The 24,422-nt window shown below is 37.1% G+C and overlaps 1 protein-coding gene across 1 annotated transcript; it reads right to left on the bottom strand.

The window, feature by feature from the left end:
• Nucleotides 1–261: 261 nt before the first annotated feature.
• Nucleotides 262–24,024, bottom strand: LOC145786086 (uncharacterized). The gene is made up of 7 exons (XM_082597730.1): nt 23,923–24,024; nt 22,565–23,139; nt 19,594–19,792; nt 17,569–17,727; nt 15,955–16,116; nt 1,928–2,081; nt 262–463 (listed from the first exon to the last, which is right to left on the bottom strand). The coding sequence occupies exons 2-7, from the start codon at nt 23,126–23,128 to the stop codon at nt 286–288; spliced, it is 1,416 nt and encodes a 471-aa protein (XP_082453856.1). The 5' UTR covers nt 23,129–23,139; nt 23,923–24,024; the 3' UTR covers nt 262–285.
• Between the last annotated feature and the right edge of the window lie 398 nt (nt 24,025–24,422).

Below are 24,422 nucleotides of genomic sequence, written 5' to 3' on the forward strand. Positions count from 1 at the left end.
TACCTGGCCCAAAATATCCTCTCAACGGCCCTGCCTAACTTATACCTTTAGTTGGCCTCTTGGCCATGTAATTTCACATAGGATGTTGAAGTGACCCTATGCTTACGAAGGAACTTACGTAAATGACATCATACTAAGTCGATATAATCATGTATAATAGACTACTTGTGAGACTGCTACAAAATGTGATTGTACTTTAGTTTTTTTACAACTGTCAACTTTTCATAGTCATTCGAGACAGATTAAAGCAAACAAACACGTTTCAACAGATTTTATCTGCTTTCTTCATTGTCTTGTCAAACGAACAGTTTGAGCAAATGATGTTTTTAACCGCATAGTTGGCAACGCGAAGTCCGGATGTGGTATACTCAATTTCCAAGACCTCCATTCCGTTCTCCCTAGCGAGGTTGTAGATTCATTCGAGGGATCTTGTAACCATTCCAAACTAAACGTCTTTGGGAATCTGGAAGCAAGGGTACGCCAATTTAAGCTTATAAGTGCAACAAAAAGTGTCAAATCCAATAAATGACGTTTTTTAAAATTGCTTTGGTTACAATAAAGCCACGATCGACTCCACGATGTTGACCCTGCCAGCAAGGCGACAATTACACTGTTGGAAACAAAATTCTTCAACGTATTTCACCTATAATTTGAAACGAAAATATGACAATTTTGCTTCGTAGTGAAATATTTTATTCAGAGCATGTTTCGAAATTACAAACGCTAACTTTTGGTGAAAATTGCAGACACATTAAACAAAATTTGTGCCAGGGTTGCCATTATGATAAACATAGACTGTTTCAAGCGACAGCGTGAAAAGTTTGTGAGGCTATTCGAAACGAAAAAGCGTATTTTTTGTTCCAAACAAATTCTTTAAATTAAATTCATTCGAAACGAAACCAAGACAACACGTTTTCGTTGTAACGAAAAGTTTCGAAACATTTCAATAGTGACTCGAAATCACAATCGTTTACTGAATTTCGAAATTTTACTAAAAAACTAAACACTGTAGCCTACAAACCATACCATCGTCAAAAACGTATTTAAATCCTTCAATGGTCGTGTAACAAATTATTTAACGCGCAACTTTAGTTTCAATCCAAGCCTTGTAATTCTAGGTCTACTAAATTCAAAGGAAACCAGTTTTTAATTTGATGAATTAGCTCAAATACAAAGTATGCGTCACAAAACAGTATTGGGCCTAAAAATACAGAAAAAGAATTGACAAAAATTGTTAGGACCAAGTCACCCATGTTCAGGCCACTGGGCCACATGCCCAACCCAACATGGAGCAAAAAATGTATTTTTTTTACTATTGCAAAATATTCTTGCTCGCTCAATTTTACTTCTTGTAATATTTCGAAGTAGGTACCCACATTGTTAATTCAACTTATTAGAAATAAAATTAAGCCATCCCAGTGCTCAAAGCAGTTATTTAAGTGAAAGTTTAATGTGGAAAAAAGTGGTGACACCTCAGACAACTTTTGAAATTTTACTGAAAGATTAATTACAAGACTATAACAAAACAGTCCAAAAATTAATTATTGATAACCTTTTGTGATCATAAAAAAATGATTAAAACCCAATTTCAATTTCAAACAAAACCTTGCAGACAAACTCCAACTTTTACAGAAATCTAGTGAATTAAATAAATTTCATCAAATACAAATGTGCGTTTTCAACAATAAACCACCACTACAAAACGCACAAATAGCAAGCAATGCAAGGTAAAATTTATAAAAAGGTTCTTAAGGTCATCTCTCCACCTCCAACCAATCTGGTTGTTTCTTTGGAACTCCATTTTCCTATTATCAATTTTCTCTTAAAAGCTTTGGCTTTTTTGAAATTCGATTCGGTAACCCAACAATGTTTCTAGATGAGCAACTGATCATCACCAGTGTAGGTGGAAGATTAAACACAATCTTACCCTCCAAGAATAAAAATCTCGTTTTTGCAAATGAATCCGAAAGATAAAAGTACTTTATTACTCTCAAATCCACTTAGATGTTGCCACTGAGAATTCCTGGGATTGTAATACTCCATATCCACCACCGTTTCACCTTTCTGTCTATCACAACCACCTAAAAAAAAGTAGGCCTAAAACGTTGGGAGAAAAATAATCACAATACCACAAACAGATCTATATAAATGACAAATTAATGGCTCCGAATATCATTAAACAATACAATAAACTAATACAGGGTGACCCGTAAGTAACTTCCTATTTGAAAATACTCACAATTTATTCAAATCCTGCAATATTATTTCTTCATTTTTGTTTGTAAGATACATAATGTTTGGCAATTAAATCTATGATCTTGTTTTCTTTTCAGATATGAGATATGTTATGTGAATTCGTTTTTTAACATTGTTAATATGTTTGAAATTTTAAAGCCCTACAAAAATGGCTAGACGTCTCTCTGTGCAGGAACGTTCCCAGATAGCTGCACGTTACGAAGTTTGGAAATCCATTGTTGAAGTACAAAGATGGTGGAGAACCATTAAGGGAAGACATGCTCAAATTGACCCAAAGATGATACAAAATTGTCATGCAAAACTCATGACTACAGGATCTGTGAGTGATACTCAAAGAAGCGCGGTCGCCCTTCCAAATTCAGAGAGCCTGAGGTAGTGCAACTTGTTCAACATATGTTTAGCGGTAGCCCGAAAAAGTCAATTCGACAAACAGCAAGAGAAATTTCCTTTCGTTGTGTACGTATTGTGCTCAAAAATGAGCTTAAATGGCGTGCTTGGAAGCCACAGTACTGCCAAGCACTCTCTGCCGAAGACTGCGACATTCGTATGGAGTTTGGAGTGATGATGTTGGCTTGGTTTAGAGACTAGCCAGATCTCTTAAAAAATATACTCTGGAGTGATGAAGCAGTATTCCACATAGGTGGGTTTTTGAACCGTCATAACTGTCACTACTGCACTGGAGAAGATCCTCGTGTTACCAGTGAAAAAATGCAGAATCGACCCAAGGTAGCGGTATGGTGTGGAATGACTTCGGATAGGATTGTGGGTCCGTTCATCCTTCATGATACCATGAATGGCGAAAGGTACCTCACCATGCTGAAAAATGAAGTTTGGACAATTATATCAGTGCTTGGGATAATATTGAAGATTTAATTTTCATGCAAGATGGAGCTCCTCCACACTTTGCTATTGTTGTTCGAGAATGGCTGAATGCCCAATTTCCTGGAAAATGGATGGGTCGTCGTGGTTCACACGAATGGCCAGCCAGAAGTCCTGATTTCACACCCTGCGTCTTTTTTTTGGGGGGTTGGTTAAAAGAATAAGTTTACTCAACCAAACCAAAAAATTTGGAAGAACTTGAAGCGAGAATACGTGAAGTTATGAGTTCCATCCCGCAAGAGTTTCTTGTGAAATCAGTTGATGCTGTTCGTGGTCGACTTGAGAAGCTTGTGGCGAATGATGGTGGCCATATTGAATTTTAAATAAAATTCCATGCAATATATTTTCTTCTCATATTCATTAACTGGAGAAATTACACTTCAAAAACAAATTACAATTATTTTACAATAGGGATTTACTTTCGGAACACTCATATGTTTTCGGTAAAACACTATGCCCTCAACAATCATCAGAGAAATAATTTTATAACTTACATTTGAAGAAAACAAACATAAGCTACTTGTAAACAGAGATGGGCGTGATCTTGATCTTGAAGATCACTTTTTATGTGTGATCTTGATCTTAAAAGTCAATAAGATCATGATCACTTTGGAATTTAAGTTGACTTACTATATATTAGGCCTATAGAGACATTTTTTTAAACTGGTATGGCCTACTGTATAAAGTAGCCTATTTAGTGGTAACTATAGGCCTACTACCATTAGCCACTGTTAATATGACTCATGTGTCTAATAAAATTCGATTTGAAGTCTCAATCGAGTTTAGTTAGTTTTGTCATTTCAAATTTGAAAAAGCTTTCTGTGGTAACCTAGCCTACGACTGTATATCAACGGATGACAAAAAATGACTAAAATCTGTTGACATTTCTGTTTTGTGAATTCTAAAAATTTTGTTTGCTTTCATTGATCCAATCTTAGATGTCTATAAAATTTAGGTTGGCGATGCTAAAAAAATGGACTCTAGTCGACTTTGGTCATGTGAAGTGGCTTATTGCAGACTGCAGTGAACCAACCAGACTGAGAGTTGTTTAGGACAGGGGTGTGCAACCTTTGTTACAGGAGGGCCAGATATAAATATCTGGGTGAAACCGCGGGCGGCACGTTTATTTAACATATGCTTTCTAGTAGTTGCAGGCACAAAAAGCAGTTTTTTTGTTATTCAGGTTATTCTTATGGCATTATTAGGGGTTAACTCCTTCCAAAAATAATAAGTTAACACGCATAAACGCATTCCTGAAGAAAACTGCTATTCAAATTTATTGTCACACAGTCTTGAAACGAGTTCAGTGAGAAAATTACAGCTGGCTTTTTTTCCCGACAACTTTTTCCAAATTTACTTTAATGGAAGTGCTCAAAATTCGAAGTCCATTTTCCAAGTGTTCGTCTGTCAGAACCGATCAATATTGAGATTTTACGAAGCCCATTTAAAAAAAAAATTGTTGGCACAAATACGTTGAGCCAAAAAGAGCCATTTTTGAAGCCATGAATTTTTTCAATTGTGGAAAGTCATCTTGGTTGAGATGTTTTGGGTAAAAATCGCCAAAATTCATTTCTAAATACTTTGCTTTCAAATCCGTTTTCTCTTGAAGATCAATCAGTTCAAGTTGGATATCAGCTGGTGCTTTGGCAATGTCTATGTTGAATGGCCAAGAGCAGTGGCGTAGCCAAGGGGGGGGGGGGGGGGGGGGGTTGGGGGTTACAACCCCCTTTGGCACACGTGTGACGTCACGATATTGAGAATGATGCTTTCAGTCTAAAAAAATTTGCCTAATCTTAAACAAATCTGCATTAAAAGAGCGAGTTTTGCCAATACCAAACATTCAAACATCTCAGCCAGGAATTAGCAACAAGAAAACATAGAGACTTAGCTTTATTTCCGAAAAATGCCGAAGAAAACATGATCTTATCCTTTTGCTATGCCACCGGACAGCACCATTTTACAGGAATATTCATACCCACATTTTTGTTGAAAATGCTCTCAGAAGGCACCAAATTCAATGTAATTTTTCAAAACTTTCTGGGGGAGGCCCCCCAGACCCCCCACCGCTGGGTGTCGTCTTAGGCGAAACACCCCCCCCCCTTTCAAAATTCCTGACTACGCCACTGGCCAAGAGAATATATCAAACAAATGTTCATTTGAAGTCCTTGAAACGAGCCAAAAAACCATACAATAATTTTTCAAGTTGGTCTGCAAATTCAGTTTTCTTCTCAGGATGCATTCCATTGTCTTTCAAAGTTGGAAAGTGGAAAAGATTTCCTGTCCGTATGTGGGCTTTCCAAAGTCGTAATTTGTTTAAAAAGCCTTTTGTGACCATACAGTACATTTCATTCGCATAGCCTACTGATTTTTTCCCCACAATCTTGTATTAAGTTCATTCAGGTGCGTAGTTATATCAACCAAGAAAGCTAGATCGCATATCCAATTTTTGTCTTCCATTTCAGTTATTGGGTGCCCTTTAAATTTCAAAAATTCACGACTTCTTTCCGCAGTTCGTAATATCGTCGCAACATGCAGCCCTTGCTTAATCAACGCACCTTGGAAAAGTAAAGTAGATCTTTATGTGTCGTGTTAAGATCATCCAGAAACGTTTGAAACTGACGATGGTTGAGCCCTAGTGCTCGAATGAATTTACTGCCTGTGGTGATCCAATGTTTCATGTTTAAACAGGTTTGACACAAGTCTTACGAACGATGGCGCAATTTTGGCTCATTTTTAATAACCGGGCTCAAGACGTGTTTGAACTTCAAGGATTTTGCGCACAAGCTTTGCTGGTGAATAATAGCCTACAATGAAAAATTCCTATGTATTATTGATTTTTCTCTCCCTCAAGGCAGACTTCAAGAGACTTACCGTATGAATCCAATACCAGTTCCGGACATCGATCGAGCACCATCAGTTGCGATTCCGCATAAGCTGGACAAGTCCAGTTCGAACTTGTCGAAAGCATCAATTATTTCAGTAAAGATGCCAGCCCCAGTTGTCGTGACCTTCATTGACTGAGGTGACAGAAGCTTCCGTTTCGTTCAAGTTTTTGTCCACTCCTTCTACAAATATGGCCAACTATGTAGTGTCCATCTGGTCCGTACTTTCATCGATCGCAAAACTCCACGAAACAAAGTTCTTCACCTTATCCATGAGAGTGTCACTTATATCACAAGCAAGATCATCGATACGCCTCGCTATCATCGACCGTGACAGATTTATTTTCTCGAACTCACTCTTCATTTTAGGGCACATTTCTTCTACGACATCGATAAGACTCTGCTTTACAAAATTACCGTCAGAATACGGTTTCATAGTTTAGCTATTCTCTGTGCAATTCTGTGCCTCTGATCTAGTGACGTTCCAAATAATTAAATACAATCGGATTAGCGGTGGCCGGTGGAAGATTTCTAAAATGGTTACCAGAAGGTAGGCTACGAAATGTACAATAATCCACTCTACAATGAATTGTTCGCACGTAGGCTACCGTACCAGACTAAACTATATTATAAACACGCTTCGCGGGCCGCATAATTTTTCTTCGCGGGTCGCACGTTGCACACCTCTGGTTTAGGATATATAGGCTAAGAATAAAAAATAGTACATAAAATGTGTAATTAGATGCTATCCCTTTTTTATATAGTTTTTGATTTTGTTTGAAACGATTTATCTGACCTCAGATCTCTGAACTTTTTTGTTAGCAAGTAGTCAGACACAGCAGTACCAAGGTTGCTAGATGGGTAGCTAGTGCGATTAATGTTGATAATCCAATGAAAATTTGCGACAACTACATTGCAATACGAATAAAAGCTTTGAATATTAACCAGACAATGGTTTGATAAAAAATGGTGTAGTTCAAAAGTGTTCTTCCGATTATTCCCCTTTCCTATTTTTACTATATAGTCAATTATTACGTAATGCGTTACCTAGAATCCTAGATTCACTGCACAAGAAATTAACAACACGTATCGCCTTGATCAAGCGACGCACAGCAGACCTTGCACTTGTCTATCCCTGCTGAGCATTGTCCACCTGTGTGAAGTGGAAGTGCACGTATTCGCCTCACTGATAGCACCATCAGCGGCTTGCTGATAGTGACTAAACGTCTCGATTACAACCCAACAAAATATCTTCCCATTCTCTCAGGTATCCCAATCATGTGAAGTTTGCCGTAGGGTTGCTCCTCTCTACCTTGTTTGAGACATTTCACTTGCTTCATAAAATCTGGGAACTCCAGCCAATGGAAAAAGGCATCGACGCTGGTTGCTTGGTTAGTATAAATCTTTATCTTCGGACTGGGAAAGCTTCTTTGAGAGCTTGATCCCGGCAGTTTCGCGTACTTGTAGAGGCTTTGAATCACTGATGCAGGTCGGTTGCGTAATTTTTTTCCCACGAACTTTCTGTTACTTCGCATAGAGTTTGAATTTATAACGTGCGAATGCAAACGTATTTTTCGTTGGCGTGTTTGGTTCAGTGGTTTCTTCTTTTGCCTAATATTCGTGAGAACATCGATTCCAGAGTTGCCAATTTGGCTTTTTTGAAGCCAGATTTTGAGAATCGGGCTGTTTTTCAACTCGCTTGGCTTATTTTTTTCATGTTTAATCGATTTTTTGTCAAATTAATAAAAAGCCAACATAATTTTGGCTTTTTTTGGCTTAATTTTATCTTTCGCGATTTTTTTTAGGAAAAAAATTCGGTTTGCGTCAATTCGAGCAGTGATTTCTACCTAATATTTGGTTGTAGTGTCCGACCGAATTTCGTTTTGAAGCCGAAACTAGAAAATTTTTTAGTTGCTTGTCTTTTCATTAGCTATGTTTCTGCGTTGTCGCTGAAGTCAAAGTTCGGTGGGACACTATTTGGTTGTGCACTTTTTATATGTGTATGTTTAATGAATATTAATTGGTTTTTTCTTGGCTTTTTCAGCTGTTTTTTGCTGGCTTTTTTTAGGCTTTTTTTGTGACTAGGTCTGGCTTTTTTTGGTGAAGACAGGTTGGCAACCCTGATCGATTCGACACCCATCGAAGTCAATTTTTTTTCCTTACATTAATTATGCGATGCACAAAAGCTTTTCAAAACAAGTAAGGTTAGGGTTAATGGGTTAGGGTTAATTCTTAATCAATTCGGATAATCTTACTTTTAGACTATAGTGACCAGAATCAATTTCTTTTATCAACTTTTTTAAAGCTTCGGTAGAGAGTTCGTTTTGTTGAATCATAGGCATACGAAGCCGAGCAACGTGAACAAGTTTCACATCTTCAAGTTTATTACATTTACATAAAACACAAAACTACGCAACAAATTAAGTATCGAACGTTTTCGACATCACAAGATGTCCTCTTCAGGAATAATATGCATACAACTTAACTACATCTGAATAAAATACAATGGTTAACTAAATCTATAAACAAGAAAAGACAATAACTGCACACTAGCCTACTTCTGACTAGCTCAAACTCAACGATACAGGCTCCACGAGAATCAAAGGTAACTGCATCAAAAGGTGTTGAACAGATCACATGATATGGTAGAAAGGCAAGGTGCGAAAAAAACTAATTTTAAAATACAGAGAGCAAGAAAGACGAGCCGCAAGCATAGCCTACAATTGTCTGTTCAAAAGTGGATTGTGACGTTTTATGTACAAGGCTTCCAAGATCTTAGTTTGATACTCAGACCTGCCTCTGGACATGATTTCAAATTGCTTGATAGAAACGTTATTTTGGCATTCTGTACATGAGAAAATGTGATCTTTAATTGCACTTTTCAGTATATTTCTGTAGCCTATATTTCTGTATATTTCCAGCTAAAGTCGCCTACGCCCTTTGCTCTATGTTCTAATGTCGTTTATAAATTCAGTTGTTTGCGTGATGCAAGCCTGACATACAGGGCCTGATTAAGGCTCACGGGGGCCCGAGGCACAGCTAAATTTAGGGGCCCCTGTTGGCAATCGCTTTTAAAGCAATGCCATGTAGTCTCAGCGAAGCTCAATTGGTTAGCGCGTCACTTCTGGAACAAAGAAGCTTCAAGATCAAGCGGCGCTGGTTCGACTCTCGGGGTGTGCGCTTGAGCAACGCACGTTAAGGACTGCTCTCCATTCAGCGGCATCTAATGGATGGAATAGTTCCCCGGCAACAACACTTTAACAATCGGAAACTTCACTCTGTCAATCTCGGTGACCGGGCCTGCGTCAGTGATACAAAGGCCTCTACAAGTATGCGAAACTGCCAGGATTAAGCTCTGCAAGAAGCTTTCCCAGTCCGAAGATAAAGATTCAATCAATCAATCACCGAATGATGAAATATGGGCTAAAAAATAGTTCAAGCAAAACTATAACTTCATAAATATTAATTTAGCCAATTTACCTACAACTTTCTAACAGTATGAACACTTTTATACTGATTACAAAAATTATTGGATGAAAAATCTCTCTAACAGATTGGCAATTGAGCTCATTTCAATTTCATACAGGAAACACTAGCAAAATATAGGCTAGGCTACATTTGAATTTGAACTAGCAGAGTTTATTAATGGTCCTTGAAACCAGTGCTGTGTTAAACCCTTTGTGGGCCCCGGGGCCAGAATAATTTTGGGCCCTCTATCGTCAAGCAGACCTATAATATTGTGTATATTTTTACTGCATCGACATGGAACTGTGGTTCATTTCAATAGACTTTCTCACCAGTTTAGAAATTAGAAAACAACACAAGTGTAAGGAACCGCAAACACAGGTCTATCATTTCTTAGCTACATCTTTGCTCGGAATGAAAGCCAAAAGTGTTAACAATTTCTAATAAAAAAAAATACTGGGAAGCTGATATACAAGTCCCCCCCCACCCTTGGCAACTCATGATAAAGAGGAATTGACCAAAACATGTGGATTGAAGTGTGTGAACAGTAAAGCAAAGGCAGGGATATCTAGCGAAGGGGATATGAAGGCTCGCAGCGATTGCCTTATTCTCATGACACTACCAGGGCGGTAGTTTGTAGCGCGTGAAACATGTGGTTCTTTTTAAAATCGTAGAAAGTTTTGTAGTGCAGCTGGTACAATAAGCTACAGAAGACAGTTAGCAAATGTTACGTAGAGCATATTTAAAGAATACTTGTTTGGAAAGACAGTTGAAAAGTTACCAGTAGGCCTAAGCTGTTTTTCTTAACAAAGCCTTTGCAGTAGGCTAAATGTAAAGCAAGTATATGGGTAGTTGAATTAACAAGCAACCATGAGCATGCAGTGAATATCCAGGCCTGATGCTAATAGCGCAATGAGTTATCATAACAAGATTTATTAAACTATTATCGGTGCCAATTGTCATCTTGCGATAAACACAGATTATTTACAATAAACAAAAGCCCTTCTATTGTCAGACGTAATAAAAGCCTTCGTATATCCTTCTTTAGATATCCCTGAGCAAAGGTAAAGTAGTTTCACCCTATATGTTTGGTTGAGTCCTGTCTTTGTCATGAGTTGCCAAGGGGGGTAGGGGGGACTTGTATACCAGCTCCAATACTGGCAATGGAACATTATCGGTCACGACGCGGTCATACCATCGTACCACACAAAATTTTGACTGTTTTAACTTTACCCTGCTTTGCCGCCCGGTACCGCGCAGATAAAATCTGAGGATAAAACCAAAACTGTAGAAATTATTAATTTCCATTCAGATTTGGTCATCTGGTAACATTATTGTTTTTCACTATTTTTATGTTTTATCTGGCAACATTACTTGTTCTGTCAACCAAAGTGAAAACATTGTGATTGTACGGTAATTTGTAAACTAAAGCAGTGAAAAGCGTTTTGAGGATCAGGTGTTCAATTATTTTTATTCAACATTATTTCATTCCAAGGCAAAGCTTTCATAATTTTATGTAGGTATTCAAGTTAATTAAAGTGTTTAGGGTATGGTAGCCTAGGTTAGTGGCAAGAATAAACAGGTCCCTTGTGTTAAGAATGATTTTTGTTTTGTACCGTACAACATGTGATATGCCAGGCTTATAAGGTATTTGAAGATAAGAGCAATTTCATGTGCATATATTCAGAAAAACTAAATACAGAAGAACGTTTCTGCTAAAAATACAGGACAGGTTTTTCCTGCTCGCAATATCACTAGTCAAGGATATTTATAATTATGGTAAATCAAATATAGTTATTACTATCTGAAGCCTTTACAAATTGTTTCACCTAATGGATCATCAGAAGGTCTTATTCAAATAGAATGTCTTATTTAAATAGATTCTATTTGAATAAGACCTTCTGATGATCCGTTAGGTGAAACAATTTGTAAAGGCTTCATATAGTAATAACTATATTTGATTTAATTTGCTCTGCTTTGCTTTTTTGCTTAGCATTGAGCACTTTTTTGTAGTATTGATAGTTTTCATTGTTTTTATAATTAAGGTATATATTATAAATGTTAAAATTGAAATGATAATTAAACTATAAAATCCGAAATGCTATTTTGCTTACAGCTAACAATTTTTTAACACAAAACACTTTTATTGATGAAAATAAATTAAATATGTGAATTCACAAAGGGCCCAACCCCATTTTTTTATTTTACTTTTTGTGCTTTCCGATTTCTTTCAATGAAAAGAAATTGAATATGTGAATTCAAAAAGGGCCCTCCAGTTGTTTTTTTTTTATTTCACTATTTGTGCTTTCCAATTTCTTTCTATGTCTTCTAAATGATACTTAAAAAAAAACAGCCAGATTTTTCAAACATATCGGTAAACACATAAAAAATACCCTATCAATTTTTCCATTGATTTTGAAATGGGCCCAACTACAGCAATTGTACTTCAACTTCTCTATAGTTTCTCCACAGAATCCTCACTGAATGAACTTTGTAGGTATGATGCTTCTTACCAGTATGTTTAAGCATAGAATCATTGTCGAAGTTTCACCACAAAAGTAAATGACCAAAATAATTAAAACAGTTGTGCCAAAAACACTTTGTGGCAATTGGGCCCTTTTTGAATTCATATATTCAATTGCATCCAACCTGTTATAATATATGTTAAATACATTTCTGCAGATCATGTTACTAACGTTATCGTATTTTAACTTTGTTTTTAGGTAGTAATGGTGTTTTTAGAGATGTTTCAGTGTAGTTAGGGCCCAAATTTGTATAATACGCCCCAAATTTGAGATGTTTTAGTATAATAAGGGCCTAAATCATATTCTTAATGGACAAGTACATGCAGTGAACTTTAGCAACTCAAAAAACACTTTTCTGAAATGCAAAAATGTATTATTTGTGGGCCCCTTGAGATGGTGGGCCTGGGATCTGGGCCCCCCTTGACACGGCACTGCTTGAAACCTATAAAAGTATTGACGCCTACGATACCAATGTAAAAAAAATTGGGGGCCCCCAAAACCAGGGGGCCTGAGGCCTGTGCCTCGTGTGCCTCATGGTTAATCGGGCCCTGCTGACATACATCGGTATGTCAACAAGACATTTATCGACTAGAGCTGGGGAACACCAGAATTTGAATTCTATACAGAAAAGCGCAATTAAAGATCACATTTTCTCATGCACAGAATGCCAAAATAACGTTTCTATTAAGCAATTTGAGATCATGTCCAGAGGCAGGTCTGAGTATCAAACTAAGATCTTGGAAGCCTTGCACATAAAACGTCACAATCCACTTTTGAACAGACAATTGTAGGCTATGCTTGCGGGCTGCGGCTCGTCTTTCTTGCTCTCTGTATTTTAAAATTAGTTTTTTTCGCACTTTGCTTTTCTACCATATCATGTGATCTGTTCCACACCTTTTGATGCAGTTACCTTTGATTCTCGTGGAGCCTGTATCGTTGAGTTTGAGCTAGTCAGAAGGGTGCACGGTCGTTTGGTCGACAGACATTTGGTCGACAGGACGTTTGGTCGACAGGACGTTAGGTCGACAGAACGATTTATTTTAGGGTTAGGGTTAGTCAGGGTTAGATTAGGGTTATGGTTAGTTAACTAACCCTAACCCTAAAATAAATCGTTCTGTCGACCTAACGTCCTGTCGACCAAACGTCCTGTCGACCAAATGTCTGTCGACCAAACGTCCTGTCGACCAAATGACCGGGTACCGTCAGAAGTAGGCTAGTGTGCAGTTATTGTCTTTTCCTGTTTATAGATTTAGTTAACCATTGTATTTTATTCAGATGTAGTTAAGTTGTATGCATATTACTCCTGAAGAGGACATCTTGGTATGTCGAAAACGTTTGATACTTAATTTGTTGCGTAGTTTTGTGTTTTATGTAAATGTAATAAACTTGAAGATGTGAAACTTGACCACGTTGCTCGGCTTCGTATGCCTATATGATTCAATGTTTTTAAACTTGACTAAGCTAGGTGTGTCTCCAGGCTACGTTTTTTTTTCAGGTTCAATGTTTAGATTTGGACCTGGAGCGTGAGTATCGGCTGAAAATCGGCTGCTGTGAGTGTGAAAGTCGGTAAAAAAACCAGGGTTGCCAGATGGCCTTTTTTTAGGCCAAATTCCAGAAAACTGGCCTTTTTAAATTGCAGTTGGCCTAAAAAAATTGATGCAAATAAGGCCAGAAAATCTGGCCTTATTTGGCCCTTTTTATGGCTGCAAAATTTGACCGGTTTAGAAAGTATTATTTTAAGGAAATTCAATTTCAATTGTAATATAAAAGTATCACTTATCATCACTTGGAGCCTGACCTATATTCGTTTTAATTTTAATTAGTGAGTAGAGACATAAGTAGAGAGTAGAGAATGTGTTAGCGGTGGACAGGGCGGTTCTATTAAGTTGCACCTGCCGACTGCCGTAAACCGTAAAAGTATACACTTGCCTTGTTTGTTAATGTGATGTGTTTGCATTCCATTTGTGCAATCTTTTGCTGCTAAATAATTTCAAAACCGAGTATTAGTTTTAGTTCTTATGACATCTTAAACGTAATGATTTCGTACTGGGTTGGTCTGTGAATAAGTTTATTATAACGACAACACATTTCACTGATTGTTGAACACTCCACGTTTACTTCTGATCCGGTTTGCAATACGCAAAATGCTACAGAACGACAGGGAATCTTTGCATTTGTTTATTTTTGATTTTTTAGATTCGTGGTTTTAAACTTCTATACATCAAATAAGTTTTGATGTGAGTGTAGGCTATATTTTATATTGTTATTGCGAAATTGAATTTTATATATTCTTTAGTTCATACAAACAGTGTTTTATTTTAATAATTTTTCTGTAGTCATGTATAGCCTAGCACTGAAAAGAGTTTCCAATCCTGCAGTTGTAGACATCCCTGGTAAATATACTCAATAAGACAAATTCATGCTGATTGCTTAGTTAGATGTTCCGAATAGCACTGTTCATGAATTGAAGTAATAATGGTTTCTAGTTTATCTGCTACTACAGTAATTTTTCATTAATCAAATTATGCAAACAAACCGGTCATTATGCTCTGACAGTGCTAAATTATTATCTGTCATATTTGATCGTAAAATGGCATTTTTCAAAAAATTATTTCAACTAAGTTGTTAGCGTTTATTTAGCCTTGGAAGTAAATAAAAAATTTGGCCTTTTTTTGGCCTTATTTTATAATGGATTTGGCCTTACTATAGCTTGAGTATCTGGCAACCCTGAAAAAACAGTTACACGCGCCGCGCGGTAACCAGTAGTAGCCACACTTACAGAAATATGCAAATGAGACAGAAAATTCGTGGGAAAAAAAATCGCGGCCCGGTTACCGAGATAGACTGAGTAAAGTTTCTGATTGTTGGCTGTTAATCATTCCATTCACTATAGGTGCCACTGATTAGAGAGCTGTCTTAGAAATGCGTAGTTATGCACATACCCCGAGAGCCAAACCATCAGCGCCGTTCGATCTTGAGGTTTCTTTGCCAAGTGATCTATTGAGGAACTATTCCATTGGATGCAAATCAAGACAACCATTTGCGCCTACCTCTATCAGAGCTGGATGGTCTGAAAGCCCTTGAGGAACATACAATGATACAACTGTATAGCAGCTCAAATTATGCGCAGGCATCCAATACGGGATTTACACTATATAGTGTAAGAATAGCCTCAATAGTGTTGCCAGATAAGGAATTCTGCCCTAATTTGAGCTAAGTTTAAAGCTGTTGAAAACAAAAACTTGTATTTGGAAATTTTTTTAGTCCTGGGCAAAGATCAAAACCCTAAACTTATTCCTAACTCCAGCCCTTACCTTAACCCTTCTTAACTTTAATCCTAAATCTGGCAACACCTCATTGTGTAAAAGTAGCCACTTCCAAAAAATAACCCTAGGCCTTGAGGTTGCAAACTTTCGATCCTACTCAAACTACAGCAACGATTGATAATAGCAACAGTCATTAACTTTCTACAACTTTTAGGCCAGTGTTCGAGTAGTTAAAAACAAAAGTTTGCAATACCAATTACCTTTAAAACCAGGTTGCTTAGGAGTAAAATTTGTTTGTTTTTGCACTCTCATCGATCAAGAACTGCATTTTTTCAAGTACCCAAAAAGTTATCTTGATCTTCAAGATCACACTGTTGGGTGATCAAGATCACGTATTCTTGGTGATCTTGATCTTGAACAAGATCTAAACAGGTAATCTTGCCCATCTCTGCTTGTAAATAAAATAATGTTAATACTTGATCTGTGATATTTTCGTCTGACTCTTCAAGTGTATAGACTTTTACGACGCATCTTTCAATTTTTTCTTAAGCTCTCATAAGAATGACAATATGTATACATTTATAAGTATTACTCTTAGTTCTTTAGTTTAAATTTAGTTTTATTCAGAGATAATTACCAAACGAGAAATCGTTTCCTCTTATTTCATCGCAAATATTTTACCTATAACATAAATACAGCCTTCATGATGCAGAGCAACAAATTTCGATCTTTTGCGAAGCATTTGTGAACGGTAAGACCAGTTTACGTCTTGGTCCTCCATGTATTCAACGGACGCTAGTTTTCCACCATCATTGCCTTCTCCACCAAGCACAACAAGGCCACCTGAAATTAAGTAAATTAGGGTAGTGTAAAGTTTTCCCAGTAGTGTATAGGACAGCCACACCTGACTGGAGTTACTGCGATGGAACTTATCTTTTAGCACGGTTTGCTAACAAGTTGTTACACAATAAGATGTATTATAACTAGGGCCATTTTTATTTTGACTTGAAAAAAAAGATTTTTGACTTTATTATTATCATATTTTGACTTTATTTTGACCTATTTCTGGCTTATTTCTGCTTATTCCTTATTTGCTTAGCCTACTTCTAGAGGGCACAGTTCTTCCTTGAATTGATACCAGTTATCCAAACATAATATTTTGTCGATTTCAGACTCAAACGTAATATTTTGTTGAAAAGTCAAGTTGTTTTATGGATTATAAAAAGTGCGTCGTGTTTTTTGGCAATAGGAAAATCTCGACAAATCTGTCTAACTTTTGCTGAAGACGATTTAGCTTGCTTAGGCCTTTTTGTATTACAGAATGTCAGTAGGCTATTCCTAACATCCAAACTGTTGATCTTCGAAAAGACCACGTTTGTGAAGAGGGTCAGAGGGAGTGTTTTATAAAAATTATACGTAACAATGAATAAACAAGGGACAATTTGCAACAAAAGTTGCTGCAGATCTAAGAGGGCATTGTGACGTATTTCCTGCTTTTATGGGTTAATATGGTTTAATTGTGTCGCAGTTCCTGATCTGCAATGCTTTCACGAGGATTTTGACAAAAATTACTCTCAAGAAACACAAAAAGTTTGTCAAAAGCCATAATTTGACAAATTGTGGTTTTATTGAAAATTTTAACTTTATTGTCAATTTTGACTTTATTTTGACCTATAAACTTCTTAGAAACAGTCCCCTAGGTGCTGAAAACAACTTTATTCTTTGATTTGTGGATAAACGAGGTCCTTAAAAAATTTTGACTTTATTGACTTTTGCGGACCTAATTATAACATAAATAACAAGGTAGCCAATCAGCCATTACTCAATGCTGCATTCAGGGTTGCCAGTTCCGCTGTTTCATGCAACATAAACATGTTAAATCCGGTTTTATTGCTTGGTTTTATGAAATTATTTTGCAACAAACAAGATAAAACTTACGACAAAAAAACTTTTCAAAGCAACATAATAATTGTCTCACTCTCGGATATAACAATTTCAGCTTTAGAGCTGGAGCCACTGGCATAAAACCCGACAGCTCCACAGCTGGAGCCATTGCTGTAAAGCATGACAGCTGCTCCGGAGCTGGAGTCTGACCTCTTTTCTATAGCGAATTTGCACGCGTGATTTTTGAACGTTACAGGCAAATACAATTAATACCAAACGCTTACAAAAAGATTGAAATTGAATTAACACACTACCGCACTGTTTGCTGTGATGGCATACTTTCTCGTGCAAACTCATGCAATCAACAGAAAAATGTGAAACTGATATTTACAATAAAAGTGACCCACTTACTTTGATTATCTACAATGCAGTGTTTTATTCTGGGCGTTTGTAATTTCTTGAAATATTTATAATCAAAGTGTTCCTCAGGTTGGTCATTAGATGGGGTTTGAAACTTTATATTTCGGCAGTCATTAAGCCCATAGCCTCTGCCCACAATCATAATTTTTCCTATAGAGCAATAGTTGTTAGAAAAAAAAAGCATATCGACAAAATTTGAAAGCAAAACCAAAGTGCGCAGCTTATGGTCTTTGTATTGGTTACTAAGAAAATAAAGGAAAAGGACTTATTTATATTGGACTTTTTAATTTTTTTATAAAGCACTAAAAAGAATACAGGTTAAAAACTATTTGAGGCTGCGATTCAAATTTTCAAAACAATTAAGCTACATTGCCAAATAAATTGAAGCAAAAGCCAAACCCTGAAACATATCTGAAGCCGACTTCAATATTAAGTAATATCTTCACTAAATTTTGCACTCACTAAAAAATTAAGGAAGTGGCTATTTTTCCACAATCAGGTGTTGCCAGAGTTAGGATTAAAATTAGGAAATGTTAAGGTAAGGGTTAGAGTTAGGAAAACGATTAGGGTTTTGATGTTCCCAGGACTAAAAAAATTTCCAAAATACAAGTTTTTGTTTTCAACAGCTTTAAACTTTTCTCAAATTAAGGAAGAATTCCTTATCTGGCAACACTATTGAGGCTATTATTACACTATATAGTGTAAATATAGCCACAGCCAAAAATTAATTGCATTAGGTTTCGTCTGCTTAAACTTAAAAATGAACAACCTGCTAGTCTAACATGAGGAAATTATGCAAATATGGCTCGATGGTTTAGTGGTTAAAGCGTCTGCCTCTGAATCGGTAGGTATGGGTTCGATACCCTGTCGGTGTCGGGCCTAACCAAAGACCTTTTTTTATATGGTAGGCTACTGAATCTTATTCCCGTTTGGTACAGAGCAGTGGAATGGATTCAGGTAATATACTCGGTTGCGCCTCTATACGCTTGCCAGATGTTTCGTCCCTAAGATCTTTCGTCCCGACGTTTCTGTCCTAGCTTGCCAGATGTTTCGTCCCTGAGATCTTTGGTCCCGACGTTAAGGCCCTTAAGCGTTGGATTGTTCACCCACCAATAGGGAACGTGAGCTGGGTTTAGACCGTTGTGAAACTGGTTAATCCTACTGATGAATGCTCGCGAACGAGGGTCATCACGACAGCAACTCTGCTCAGTAGGCTACGAGGAACCGCAGATTCGGACATTTGGTAGCCTACGTAAGCTTGACCGATCGACCAGCAGCATGAAGCTACCGTCCGCGGGCTTACGACTGAACGCCTCTAACTCAGAATCCCTCCTGACAAGCAACTATGTTGAAGACTGGGGTGTCGTGATCGCCAGAGCAGTATTTCGACTGCGATTCGTTGAAAGTATGCTTTCTGGTCTGCAATTTGTCTTGTCCCCCATGGCAAGGGCGCGCCGACGTCGCAGCGTGCGTGCGGTCGCTCGGGTTAGGGTTGGCTATAGTTTAAAATACAGCTAGACTACATGTTTCAGTTTCGGATCAGCTACATGCCAACTTCGAAAAAAACTTCCTTTCGGTTGCGGTGTTTTTCCACTCTCAATCTTGCACTTTCCACCAAAGTAGCCGATGTCTTGTCGGGCCGAAACATCTCAAGGACGAAACAGCTGGCACCCCTCTATACGACTGCACTGACACTGTAGTGTCTACTCTGTAAAACGCTGAGGAGCAACGCATTCCACGATGGACAGCGCTATATAAAAACAAGCATATTTATTATAGCCTACAGAGCTTGAAATTACGAGTAGGCTACTTGCTTGGTGTTTCTGCGAAGGAATGAAAGTCTTAACATTCAAAAAGCACGCTGTCTTGTTTTAGAGTCATCGTCGTCGAGTGTCTCACTATTCCAGCCAGAAAACTATAGGCTACCTATTTACTACTGAGCTATAGCGGTAGCCTACAAATCAATGCACAAATACGACTTGTTGCCTTAACCTATTAGCTTTACAATTGACTCACCGCCTTTTGAAATGGAAGTATGATAAGGTCGACTGCTTGGTAAACTCGTAAACCTTTCCCAGTTTCCAGTCCTCGAAGATTCAAGATTTTGCAATGAAATTCTACAAACAATGCGGGTGGCTACATTTTGCAAACAAACTCCAATTGCATACAAGTGTTCTTCATGGACAAGTAGGCTCATTATTCCATAAAAAGGATTCTGCACATATTCAACAGACATGCAGTGTTTATTACAATTTCATAGGCTACGGTTATTTGTTTTTAATTGTTATTTTAGTGTAAATTGAAGTTATAATGGAATACATTAACTCATGTTGTTTTTTCAACCTCCCAATGACCAAAAAAAAAAAAAAAATACCAAGGTTTATGTCGTAGCTATACACATCTTCATTGAAGAGTTGAATACTTAGTTCTTCATCTCCGTGACAATTATACTGTACATCATAAACTGTAGGATAATTTCTATATTTATCAATTTTTGAAAACCTGCTTTCCAAATTCTACAAAATAAAGAATCTATAGCCGATTTACGCATATGTTTTCATTTTTGTCTGTTATAGCCTTTTTGGTCACTCACAAAATAGTAAACAAAAAAACTAGTAGCAGCGCAAAAGAACATTGAAAGAATAATATTTATAGCAGACAAGATTACAAGTTATCTGAAACAAAATATATATCAAAATTGTCATGGAAACAAGCAACAAATCTAAAATGGCAATGGTCGGACATGCAGCAAGAATGACAGACTACAGAAGGGCCAAAATAATCACAGAATGCAAAAATCACAGAATGCAATAATCACAGAACCAAGAGATGCAAAAAATTACTCGAGACCAAAGAGGAGACGGCAGGATGACATTGAGGAGAAAGATTGGTAGGCTATCACCTATATGAGAACAGAAAAGAGAGCTGTGTGGAAACTTGTGAAGGCCATGGCCCATCAACCAGCAGTGGCATGATTTGTTGATAAAGATGATAGCCTTCCACGTGGTGTGCATATGGGTTTGCATACGAGTTTGAAAATAGGCCAAATTAGAAGTGAAAATGGTCAGGTAATGCGTTTATTGGATAATGGGAAATATTTCGAATTAGTGCGCCTTCCCCCAATCAATAAATCACGCTACGCCACTGGATTGAAATGATGTTGATGAACTGATGGATATTCAAAATGAGCGAAACAATTTTTGTTACGAAGCAACAGTTAAAAGTGGTTGGATCAAGATATTACTGTATCACAAAATACAATAAACTACTAACGTAGGCTATACTGTATGCAAAAATTTATTTTGCTATTTTCTGCAAGGCTACCACCAGCTTTGTTGAACGTGCCTTCAGTACAGCGTAGACTTCGCTACACAGTCATATAGCATTATGGATTGAAAACCAAAAGCTGCCGTGCAAGATGAGGCTCAAGCAAGATTGCCATATTGACGGTTTTACCACCAAATTTAACGCGTTTTTTATTGCGTTTCAAAGGCTATTTTGAGTTTGGGATTGAAGTATTTTTGGCGTTTTTTGTTTTTGTTTTTTTAGAATTATAAATAGTTTTAAAAACTCTGTTTTATCAATTTGCAATAGCCTATTTACAAAACATCGGGTTTGAAAAGGCAACTTTTCCCGAAACTTGATGATACTTTTCATAATACAGGGTGTTTAAAAAAATTTGACATCATTGTACCTGATTGTACAGTCTTGTAACTTTGCGAATTATTATCGTTTGTACGATTTTAAATTTTAACAGGCAGCCTATGTACTGATACAACATAAAATTCTATCTTTTAATTTTCAGGCGTTTTTCTTTTTAGATGTAGAAATGCCATACAATGGCGTAAAAAAAGCATTTTGTATACTGGAGTATGCTAGAACACAGTTGAATAAGACTGTGCACTGTGCAGCGTGCATTTGCGCAACGATTAGGAAAAAAGGGCCAATTGGAAAGCAGATTGTTTCAAAAAATTAAAAAAAGCTACACAAGCAACCTTCTTGTTCGAATTTTTTTATGCTATCTTTAAATCTGCTTTCCATCTGGCCCTTTTTTCCAATTCGACAGAAATACAAAAAAAAGCGCTGAAAACCACTGGTTTAGAGTTTTGCTGATGGCATGGTAGTCGTGGGGTGTAGGAAATGCAGTCTTGGCTTAGTGCTTCAACTACGTCAGTGGTACGCAACTACAGCCAGCAAAATTTTTTGAAGCGACGGAAATTTTCTAAAAACTAAAGTTTAAAAAATTTTGTGATTTAATCATATTATCTTGATATCTTACTTAAAAGGCACCCAGAAAAAAAAAAATGATGGCAACATTACGTGTTGATAGCGTTTTAGGTCGGAAAAAGGCAACATGTAAAATGAAAGGAGGTACTTGCAAAATAATAACGATCGATAAACGTAGCTTCACTTGTAGCAGGCCTCTAAGCTCCCAGCGTCCATGGCTTCCGAAACAGCCTCGCCGGTAGGCCATGGCTGGTCGCCGGCTTTCACAAGCCAAAATTTTACTACTCCTTCGATATTTGAAGCATTCTTTTTCCATTCATGTTTCGATTTTTTTCTCCACAAAGTATCTCATACGCTGACAAAAATATTGCAGATAAAAATTTCGCAAAAAGCGTTGACCTATAAAAACTTGAAGGCTATTTCAACTTATTTTTTATTTCGGATGCCAAGATGGAGAAAATTTGGACGCCTGGAAGGAGCTCTGGTAAGTGGGCTATGCTTGCTGGCCGGAATAATAAAGGAGCTTACTTCACAACGTAGTTATTAACGACCTGTTTTAGTCTGATGCTGCGAGTTCGCTGTGGTAACAGCGAATTGCACTAGCTTTCGGAACACTACTCCCTAGTCAAGAGCGAGAATCTATTGCATAATAAAGGAACTTAGAGGCCCTGTAGTAGGATTTCGAGAATGAATCCGAGATTTTTCCACATAGCATCCCACTAATTTTTATTATAGGCTTTAACAGATATAGTGAACTTACCGCTTCCGCATCAGATGTTGTCGAAGGCTCCTTTCCGCTCTGACCAAGAGGCTTTAGAATATCAAAATCATCGGTTGAATACCTCAAACCTGGCCCATCTTGATGGCTGGTATTAAACTTAAAATCCAGAGCATGGGTAGAACGCCAACACTTTTGTGGCAAGCTGCCTTTTTCAGCAACGATTTTATCATATAGATCTGCTTGTCTTGATGAGTTTGGTTGCTGAACGATTGAGGGTCTGATTGCTTCATTAAATGATTGATGGTGAGGCAAAGCATGAAGCTCTGCACTGCTACCTTCACCAGATACACCCACAGAAGTTCGCATGTGTTTTAAAGGGCTTAACGTCGGTTGGCTGGTTGATTGTCTCTTTTGTGCAGCAACACCTGCGCCTTTGTTACTGTTTGTTGGGTTCTGTCGGAATGCTGCGAGACTTTGTACCGATGCAGGAGTATTTTCGTTAATAACACCACGTCGAAGTTCGTATTTTTCATCATCTAACGAAACCAACGAAAAGATCTCTATCTTGTATCTCATTGCTTCTAAGTTTTCAGCTGTTGTCATCTTTTCAATCCCTGCATAACAATTACAAAACTCAGTTAATTTAAGAATCAATGCAGAAATATGGGGAATTAACCTGTAGCCAACCTTCAATTCATTGTTGAAATAGAAAGCGAAGGTCTATATCTTTTTTAATGTACGTTAATGTATGTTACAGTTTTTATTTTATTCTCAATATGCAATAATAATTTTGGACTTTCAATCTGAACAATTGTTCAACAAATGGTTTATGCCAGGATCTTGCTAAAAATGCCGATGATTTAGCTGTGCCAGGCGAAAAAAACGAGGCCAGTTTGCATCAAATTTTTAAGGCAACTTTAGCTTTCATTTGCTTGTTTAAGCCATTTGAGAAAATAGAATTTTTTATTACTTTCAGTTTGATCTATGAAGAAGTAGAATTGAACAAATGAATATAGGCTAAGTCTAGACCTTAAACGTCGCTGTGTGAAACTGTCAGGATTAAGATTTTTAAAGAGGTCCTCGCACTCCGACGACAAAGGTTCAATCTATCGTTAAGTTCCCAATGCTTGACAGCTGCAACCGTAAAGCAGTTGGACATTCCTGGAGATGTATCAACCACCTCTTTTTCCACAATTTTCTGATCAATTTGAACCCTCTCCTAGCAGGGTTGCTAGATGATATCTAGATCTAAACTTCAAAAAAGGAACTACTCACACACCCAAAACCGAACTCGACTGGGAACAAAAGTTATCACATAAATAAATCGTTGTATCACAAATTAACAAAACCTACGACATTGCAAGTAAGCCTATGGAAGTTAAACTAAAACATCTCACCTTTTATCTGAGAAAATTTCTTTGGAAGTTGCACCAAAATCGATGGATACAGAGTTGCCAAATTAGAATTGAATTAACAAAAAAGCTTGATTTCTTAAAAAACACTCAAGTATAAGGACATATTCATGAACAGCAAACAATGAAAAGCAATAAATTGAATTTTAATTTCTGTTTAATAGTTACTTTTTCATAGAATCATTCGTTGAGATATTTATATTTTTTCCTATCAGAATCATCAAACTACTTTTGAATTTTTCAAAAAATGTTAACTGCATACCAAACTACCTATGACAACAAACGCCTACCTTAGAACCACATTAACCCATTTGCTCAGCTTTCTAAACAACGAAATGATGTGCATATACAAAATAAGGTACATATAGATTAATTAAATGGTTTGCTTGGAAAACTTTTGTTTGTTCATTTCAAAATAACTTATGATAGCTCATTTTGTTTGAAACTTCTTGCAACTTTTTATCATGCTCGCTTGTTCCAACAAG

This window comes from Aplidium turbinatum, chromosome 17 (genome assembly GCF_918807975.1).
Source record: "Aplidium turbinatum chromosome 17, kaAplTurb1.1, whole genome shotgun sequence".
Taxonomy (NCBI): Eukaryota; Metazoa; Chordata; class Ascidiacea; order Aplousobranchia; family Polyclinidae; genus Aplidium; species Aplidium turbinatum.